Source organism: Etheostoma spectabile, unplaced genomic scaffold (assembly GCF_008692095.1).
Source record: "Etheostoma spectabile isolate EspeVRDwgs_2016 unplaced genomic scaffold, UIUC_Espe_1.0 scaffold273, whole genome shotgun sequence".
NCBI classification, from domain to species: Eukaryota; Metazoa; Chordata; class Actinopteri; order Perciformes; family Percidae; genus Etheostoma; species Etheostoma spectabile.
Genome location: NW_022605577.1, coordinates 463,975 through 473,903, shown reverse-complemented (window position 1 = coordinate 473,903; position 9,929 = coordinate 463,975). Strand labels below are relative to the sequence as shown.

At 39.0% G+C, this 9,929-nt stretch overlaps 1 protein-coding gene across 2 annotated transcripts in view; it reads left to right on the top strand.

The window, feature by feature from the left end:
• Positions 1 to 9,929, top strand: part of pigg (phosphatidylinositol glycan anchor biosynthesis class G (EMM blood group)) — a 99,034-nt gene that overhangs the window by 62,666 nt on the left and 26,439 nt on the right. For both annotated transcript variants that reach the window (XM_032510887.1, XM_032510886.1), the window contains one exon: positions 9,139 to 9,545. In XM_032510887.1, coding sequence (XP_032366778.1) covers positions 9,139 to 9,545 — 407 coding nt within the window. The remainder of the gene's footprint in view (positions 1 to 9,138; positions 9,546 to 9,929) is intronic.

The window sequence follows — 9,929 nt, the reverse complement described above, 5'->3', positions numbered from 1 at the left end:
TCCACCACCATACTTTGGTCCGTACGAGGACTTGAACCAGCGACCTTCTGGTTCCCAGCCCAACTCCCTACTGATACTACTGCCACACCAATGATGCAGTAATGTTCTTACTGTACATAATGTAATATTTGGACATGAAAGAAAATGTGTTTTATGTTAACACATCTGAGAATCTATTTGTCATTCAATGCAGAGAGTTCTAAAGAAGTTCACATTTTGTTCTCATTAACTGTTAATGCCAACAGCTGGATTTGTTACAGATGCACCTACAGTATGTTCTGCTGCTGCAGGTTTACTCCACGTCTAAGAAGTCCCAGGCTCAGTTTGCAGTTAGTGTAATAGTGTGTACTTTCTCTCTCCCCAATGAGGAATTCTAAGTAATGACAACAGCACTGTCGGCGCGTCCACAGAATGCAAGCTTTTACACAGGTGCTAGTAGCCAAGGAGAACACGGAGGATTAAAAAAACATGATACCTTCACTGGAGTTTCTGCTCATGAAAGTCCCCCGACGCCACAATCTTCAGAGCTTGGCTATACTGAGAAATACAACAAGAGTGTTCTGTGGCGCTGATTGTCTTGATTAGCTTTGTATCAACTCATTTGGCCATGGCTTGACTGTAACGGCCGTTCATTAATATCAAAAAGTTACGCGCTAAATCTTTCAAGTCAGCTGACATTTTTGAAACGTGCTGCCACATTCATGAACATAATCCATTATGTTAACAAGCATATGTTTTGTAGTCTTTTTTTTAATACAACATTAAAAAAAAACCACCATTGTTGCTCTCCATATCAAACATTTTCCAGTGTACCAGAATTGAATTTGATTATTATAGAAATAATTGTCTTTCCACTGTTATAGCAGAGTTATAGCTGCATTATAAAGTCAAGTTAGAGAAACTGCAATGAATGTGCTGTTCAAAAAGATGTCAGTCAGCGCAGCAGTAGACCATGTATTATTAAAAAGAAGTGGGTCTCTAGATGGTGCCCGGGTCCTTTCCACTGACAGTTGTCCACTGGGCAATTCTGATGACCCACAGTGTACTCACTATACACTCAGGTACACCTAGCCAAAAGTAATGCAGTCTAATAAAACAGTCCTGCAATAAATCCTACCTTCATGACGCTTACAATGATCCATTTTTACTGAAGTCTTAGAGGAGTTGATCCAACTTGGATTTTGAGTGCGGTTAAACTGTATTATGTTAATAATATGAATGCTGCAGCACTGATCAACAGCACCTCCGACTACATCCTCCAAAGTGATCATAAAATTGAACAAAGACTAAACATTAGAACCTTTCGTGAAGGGAGCATTTATTGCGGGATAGTCTATATCGACGATGTTTCATGTACGGGGTCGTTCCGGTGCTGCTGGAGGATCTGCCGGATGTCCCTCACCTTCTGCTTTCTCTGCGTTGGCATTTCAACTCCAGTTGATTCGGGAGACAGCCTCTGAGCTTGAACCGACAATCAAATAATTCATATTTCACTTTTATTTATTATAACACACTCAACAGCTATTTTAATTCCAGAACTTGCCTCCCTACGTAACACATTTTTTTCACCTTTTTATTTTTAGAGGCAAGTCATTAAGAACAGGTTCTTATTTACAATGGCAATATATCCTCAGAGCTGGGGAGGAGGGTCTGGCAATGCGAGACTAATTGCAAGACTGTTGCATTACACTGCATTAGTTTGAGCTAGGTGGGCTGAAGTGGCAGCTGAGTGTACGTATTTCTTCTTTGGCTGAGTCGGCTGACTTCTGCTGGCTCCCCACATACATAAATTGCATGAAAATTATTTACTGATGCAACTCTTTGAGGCTTTTGTTGGGCATGATAGCTTAAAATATCAGCTGTTTTTAATACACTTTTGAAAACAGAGGGACCATCTGAATTCGGTAAATACAAAAGAATTTATGACAGAAGGAGGGTCCGACTTTACTGACATATAGATTAAAACATGTACATGAGCTTTATCTTTTATCAGAATGGGAAAGCCAGAATTATTATACACATTATAAATAACTTAAACTCAGTAGGAATCACAGTTCGGATTAGAATGCCAGTTTTCAGTAATCAATCAGACTTTTTTATTTAGCATTTTTTATACACAACAATGTAGCACAAAGTGCTACATATATACATACATATACACATATACCCCACCCCCAGGCCTATTTCCCCACATACCCAACCATCCCTAAGTCAGCTGTAAAAGAGATAATCAGTATGTTTACATGCAAGTGGCTTAAGGTTAGTCGTCAAACTAATATGAGGATTAACAGAGAGAACACATTATTGATCATGTCATTTCATGAATCCTACTTGACACCATTAAACCTGCAACGTTGTTGCACAAATAGGCTTAGCAGTCAAAGATGAAAAACTAGCAAACAAAAAAAGGCAGATACCAATATACTGCGGGCTTAGAAATACAGCTAACGGCCCGCTGTTGGGGCAGTGCTTTCCATGGTTTTAGTTAACTCAAATTAGTTTCACAAATAAATTGTTTGTTATTTTGTCTTCTCTGTAAAATGTACTTCAACAAATAAAAGTAACTGCCAGCAATGTTAAGATCGCATCGCTAACTGTTGTCTATTTATCAGATATATTGGGACTAGTTATTCGGAGGGTGGAAGATTTAAGTCTTTAGTGTTTGTTTGAATTGGCCTAAGAGATAAGTCCCCTTTACTGCTGCAGCTATATGGTTGTTAAAATGTATCTGTAAAGGTGACATCTCATTTCCCTCTTGGGAACTTTGCAAAAAGTGCTGATAGGGAAAAATAGTAGCAGAAGAAATCCACCCGGGCCATTAGGTTAGGTGAGGAAATAAACTCCCATATCTATACACTGGAGCATGTGGAGGGAATGCACTGTGGATTTTTCTGTGACTCTGGCTTCCTTAAAAAGATGGGAATATTTTCTTTGAATTCCAATGTCACACAAGTGTCAAAATAGTGCACATAGCTCAGCTAGCAGGTAATGATTGGACTACTTAAGAGAAGTGGGCTACCTCATCTAGCAAGCAGATTCAGCAGACCCTGGCTCCAAAGGTAAAACAGGGAGACAGAAAGTTGTGGCTCGACTCATGTAGTTGAGCAAAAAACAAACTTTTTGTATCAACTTTTAACAATTAATGCATCAAACATTTACAAAAAAACTCAAGTTATTTAGAAAGACTTAGACTGCACCCTTTTGTCTCTGTGAATGACACAAAATACAAAAGAAAACGTGTACTGTCCGTTATGGCTTCAACTAACAGTCAATTTCTTTATTGTTTCACCTGTCATCACTTTGGTTTTTTTATTAATTGACTACGGCAAAAACAAAAAGGTCCAAACACACCCAAATATATGAAACTGTCCTCCCCCCAAAAAGCACAGGAGTCTAATTGGCCGACCCATTTCAACCACATTGTTTCAATTATACAGTTTATTAAAGTTCATAAGAGTATACATTTATAAATAATATACTAGCTCTAATGTCTTAAACTAGAAAATCTGTTACTTGTGTTCATGAATCCTGCTGCAAATATATATGTATGTATGTATATATATATATATATATATATATATATATATATATATATTCCTATAGTGTGTGTATGTATGTATGTTGTATATACACTCACCGGCCACTTTATTAGGTCACCTCCACTGCTCGTTAACACTTAATTTCAAGCAGCCAATCACATGGCGGCAACTCAGTGCATTAGGCATGTAGACATGGTCAAGAGAATCTCCTGCAGTTCAAACCGAGCATCAGTAGGGAAGAAAGTGATTTGAGTGACTTTGAACGTGGCATGATTGTTGTTGCCAGAAGGGCTGGTCTGAGTATTTCAGAAACTGCAATCTACTGGTATTTCACGCACAACCATCTCTAGGGTTTACAGAGAATGGTCCGAAAAAGAAAAAACATCCAGTGAGCGGCAGTTCTGTGGGCGGAAATGCCTTGTTGATGCCAGAGGTCAGAGGAGAATGGCCAGACTGGTTCGAGCTGGTAGAAGGGCAACAGTGACTCTAATAACCACCCGTTACAACCAAGGTGGCAGAGAGCATCTCTGAACGCACAGTACGTCGAACTTTGAGGCAGATGGGCTACAGCAGCAGAAGACCACATCGGGTGCACTCCTTTCAGGTAAGAACAGAAACTGAGACTCAATTTGCACAAGCTCATCAAATTGGACAATAGAAGATTGAAACGTTGCCTGGTCTGATGAGTCTCGATTTCTGCTGCGACAGTCGATGGTAGGGTCAGAATTTGGCGTCTACAACATGAAAGCATATCCATCCTGCCTTGTATCAACGGTTCAGGCTGGTGGTGGTGGTGTCATGTGTGGGGAATATTTTCTGGCACTCTTTGGGCCCCTTGGTACCAATTGAGCATCGTTGCAACGCCACAGCCTACCTGAGTATTGTTGCTGACCATGTCCATCCCTTTATGACCATAATGTACCCAACTTCTGATGGCTACTTCAGCAGGATAATGCGCCATGTCATAAAGCTGGAATCATCACAGACGTTTTCTTGAACATGACAATGAGTCTCTGTACTCAAATGGCCTCCACAGTCACCAGATCTCAATCCAATAGAGCATCTTTGGGATGTGGTGAACGGGAGATTTGCATCATGATGTGCAGCCGACAAATCTGCGGCACTGTGATGCCATCATGTCATATAGACCAAACTCCCTGAGGAATGCTTCCAGCACCTTGTTGATCTATGCCACGAAGAATTGAGGCAGTTCTGAAGGCAAAAGGGGGTCCAACCCGTTACTAGCATGGGGTACCTAATAAAGTGGCCGGTGAGTGTATATATACATATATATTATAAATAGGTCTTGTAACTAGTCTTTGAGAGACCATATACAGTAAAACTGCAGTAGCATTTCAGCTTCCTTACATTGACTTGCAGTTGATGTTGGAATCAATTTTAAAATGTTATTGATTACTTTGAAAGCAGTATTTATATAGCAATTTGTTCCATGTATTGCATACGTGTCTTGTTCCAAAAATGGTGATTAAACATTTACAATTGTTGCTCCCATCTTCATGGCCAAATTCTTAATCTCTGTAATAATAACCTGTTAGAGGACACAGAATCTACTAATTGTATTCCTCGAAATCATAAACGACAAACTCATTCTTATATAGAGATTAGATAATTAATCTCTTTTAGTGTTTCTAAAGTTTAGTATTGGTAATGAATTAGCAGGAAGTCCTCAAGACTTTTCTGATGGTAACAAATCTGCTTTTGCCAATGTTGCATCTTTTTGGACAGTTTCCAGCAACCTTTCAGTTTCCTTAAATGCTTCAAAAATTCAGCTGGATTTGCCATTCAGGAAATAAAGGAGGAGAAGTTTGTGTAAGAAAGTTCCAAACTGAAGGACGGAAAGGGTGCCATTTTTTAAATCTGAAGTTAGGTAAGGTCTTGTTAAATTATAGAACCACTTGAATCTGTGTGGATCAAAGTCCAAAGCTGCCTGCTTTGGCTTGACAAACGGCTGCATTCTGGGCAGCATTCAAACCTTTTATTACAGGTATCCTGATTAGTTTCTCTGCAACTTTCTCTCACAACTCTAACAAAAATGTGATTAGAATTCCAACTGTAGGGATTTTAATAACCTAAAGGTGAGTGTTCTTCATTAAAAATAAAAAAGTGGTTTCTATAAAGGAGATGACAAGTGGGGTCATATTTAAAAAGAACAGACATATTAATTGAGATTCTTATATAATACAACACCTTGATAGGCTGTCTTTTGTGAAAATATCTTTTATTTCACATGAGAAAGCTGGAAGTCCTATCCCTGAGGGCTGAGGCTGAAAGGGTGTTTTTGAAACTGCATGATGGAAAGTTGTGAAGTAGAATGTGATAAATCATACACACATATTAGACTCCAGGATGGTATGATTTTTTGCCAGAGCTGATTTTTTTTTTTTTAATCAATTTCATTGTACTTTTGCCCAAAGTCATAGAAATATGATTTTGACTAGGATAGATGCAACTATTGTACCAGAGGTCCTTCAGTATTTAAGGGGGAAATGACATCATCCTGTCATTTCACTGTGCTTTGGGATGATACAGAGAAGGCCAATGACAGGAGAAGAGGAGTAATGTGCTTCATCCATCCTCAACAGGCTTCAGTTCAGGTTTTAATTGATGGATGTTCTGTTCTGTTGTTGTTATGCTCTTTAAATCAACAGAAGAGCATATCCTAGCTAATTTATTGTTTCAATCAGTTTCAGTCTTTTTTGATAATAGACATGTATTCACTTTCTGGCAGAGAGGTAGATAAGAAGATCTGTCTGTTAATTTAAATCTACAGCTAGAAGGTAGTTAGCTTAGTCTAGCACATAGTAAAAACAGTGGAACAGGGCTAATCTACCTACCACAACATCTAAAGCTCACTCATTTACGAATGGGATTGGGCATCGAGAACCGGTTCCAATTTGGAATTGTTTGAAAAATTACAATTACAATGGAATTGTTTCTTTATTGGAATTGTTCGGAAAATTTGGTTTCAAATCCAATCATTGGTTCCAAATTTAACCTGCGCAAGTTTTGGTTTCCTTAGCGGTTAAGTGCTTGTTGTGTTACAGCTACAATCTAAAATATGGCTAAAAAACCCGGTAAATCTGTAAATCACCATTAAATCACCATTTTCCTTTTATCTGTGAAATAAGCATTTGACCCGTTTCAACTCCACCCCTCAGAAAATCTGAATCCAGAAATGATAAGAACCGGATTCAAAAGGTAGAATTGCACTCAGAATTGTTAAAATTAAAACAATGCACAACCCTATTTACATATTATATATATCTAGTTTGTTTATTCGTTAAACCGAAGTGTAAAAATGTAGTGCTGGGCTGTTTCTTGGTTTACGAGCAGTAACTTCCTGGAGTCCCGGGTAATTGTCTTATTGTCCACTTATTGCAGACCCAAGTCACAAAAATGTTCTTCAAGGTTCATAAAGAAAAAGTATGTCAGAAATATAATTTGGTTCCTGCCCAGTGAGTGACTGTAGACCTGCAGCAAAGTTTTTAAATCGATTCTCTAATTTGGTGTAATATCTGCACATGGCCTGAGTTTCGGATAAATTATAGTTACCCAAGAGCTCTTTTCGGTATACATGAGAAAAGACTTAACATAATCTTACCTGCTTGAAGTGGATGCATGAATGAATTGTTTGAGATGTAAATGATTCAATATGACTGCTAATTTTAGATCTGAGTCCAAGACTTTAAAGAAAATTATTTACCATAGTCATGTGGTGAAATTGAAATAAACATTTGAGTGTTGTCAGGATAAGTATGGTACTTAATGTTATTGTTTTTAAAGCTGTGTTTATAGATCAGAAAGAAGGGGGCCAAGCATTGATCCTTGTGGTATTCCACAGGACATGCTGACTTGCAGAAAGTAAGATTCTCATTGGAGATAAAATAGTTTCTGTCTTGCAAATTGGACCTGAACCAGTTCGGAGTAGTACCTCAGAACTTAACCCAATTTTCAGACCTGTCTAACGGATGAGTATGAAGAAGGCTTGCTCAGTGAAGGAAAGCAGAGGGACCTTTGCTTATTGATTTTATATTTTCCAACCACTGAAGGTGAGAGAGAAACTCGAACAGGGAGAAGTGGAGCTGGAAAAATGTACAACAACTCCTTTGGGTCTGTGACATTTTTTATCTAAAAACAAAAAAAGTTGTGGACTTGCAGTACATTAATTTCCTCAGTAATGATGAAAGGTAAAATGAATGAGCAGAGCCTTCTCAAACCTGAAATATGTGTGTAATGGAGAACTATGTTTCTCAAACATTTTATTTAATTATATATTATTTATGTTTATTTACTGTTCATAAAAGAATGGTGATTGAAAGAGTTTTACAAACCTACTGTACATATGCATGCAACCTAGAAGTTGTAGATGCTATATTTGCCACAGTTGAGTGATGTTGTTTTCCTTTATTGGAACACAACTACCAGAACTAAATATTTAAACAGCCAAAGTGTATGTGTGTGTTAAAGCCAGTAAAAAACAAAGTATAAGTCAGTCCAGTTCCACAGTGGACCGGTACTGTAGCATGCAGACTGGGCCAGTACAGGCTCAGCCTCTTAGTCATCAAGGTGAACACAGAGCCTGTATGTAGTTGTTTGTTGGGCTAAAACATTGCTGCTGAACTAAGAGGTTGGCTGAACTTCATTTGAACTTGCTTTGTATTGGCAATGTGCCAACACCAAGGAATTTATAATTTGCATACAAGTATGAGATTGGACAAACCCCAATTTTAAAATGTAACGGAAACATTCACGAGTGACCAAGCACAATTTATGAATGACAGCTCACGGTCACTGCCTGCCGCACCACGGCAAAAAAAAGGCATATGTTATACATATCATAAAATGTGATGACAGATTGAATCTCATGCATTAGCAAAAGAACAGCAGTCTGGATAGTGTTTCTTAGATACAATTTGGACGTGAAAAGTATACAGTATGCATCAATAGAAAGGTTTTTTTTCTCTTTTTGAGTTTAAAATGATGTGGGTGAGATAATAGAGCAAATATACAGTATGTGGTTGCAAATTGATGTTTTTTATGAAATACACGGATCATTTACTGAGTGTCACTAGATGAGGTTTTTCATATTGAAGTAGATTGGTATGAATCACCACAGGTCCAAATAATTATGAGTTAAACAGATCCAGAGTACAAAGGTGGGCGAGGGGGAAATAGGTTGAGTGTCTAGTCAGGCTTGTGTAATTGTGAAAGTTGCATATCTTGCAGTATTTGTAAATTGGAATCAAGTTTGAATGTGCAAGTTAAATTGATTTGTTGAGGCAGCAAATTGACTCCAAAGGTCTCTAATTCATTCAGGGTCTATTAGTTTTGCACTTTTGGCTACAAACATGATAATCATCATGTGGCGATCCCAGATCTGGATCTCTACCAAACTCATCTGTTTCTAGGCCCACGACCTACGGTATCTGTCCTATCTATGGACATCTGTTTTTTGATTTATTTGACCCCCAGCTGAGGTGAACAAACAGCAAAAGAATGACCTCTTTGTCGAAAGTAATATTTTTCCTCCTTGCTCTTGAGCTTCTGTTTTAATGCACTTTTGTTTTCTCTCTTATAGTCTCCATTGGGGGGGAGCAGTGGCAGCGAGTGGTCGCTGTCGGAGCTGGATGTGCTGCTGCTGGCCGGCACGGTCGGACAGACTCTCAGCTTGGCGGCCAGCAGCTTTGTTGAGGAAGAGCACCAGATCTGGTACTTCCTGCTCAACACCCTCTGCCTCGCCGTCTTCCAGGACGTCTGCCGCAAGTACTTCAGGGAGCAGAGTGGCTCTGGAGATGAAGAAGAGCCCATTCTCCCTTCCAAAGACTGCCATCCCCCTGCTCACCCCAAGGCCGAGATTTGCTCAGAGAAGTGGCTCGCATTAGCCACGCCGCCCTTCACTCTGGTCTGCTGCCGCCTGCTGCGCTCCCTCAATCAGACCGGGGTGCAGTGGGCTCATCTTCCCGACATGGGACATTGGCTTAACAGGTTGGGTTTACCGTTCCTCCTAAAATGAATGAAAACAAACCATTTATTGAATACATTTAATTATGTACAGTATAGAGGTAGTCTCACAGTGCACAAGAAAACCTACATTTACAACAAGCATAAACATATACAGAGCAGTGGTTACACACCAAGAAACATTACACTTAGCACTCAAAATTGAGTATTAAGGCTCTAGAACAGTGAAATCTTCAGAAAATGGTTTGCTCTCCTTTTGTTGTGGACTGTAATGCACATGAGGCTGTTAGCAGAGCAGAGGATTATTAGCCTTTTTTTATGCAGATATGAGGGTACATATAGGTGACAAGACAGTATAAGAACTCCTTTTAAACACAGCTATGGTCAAGGGGGAAAAGGGGGGGGGGG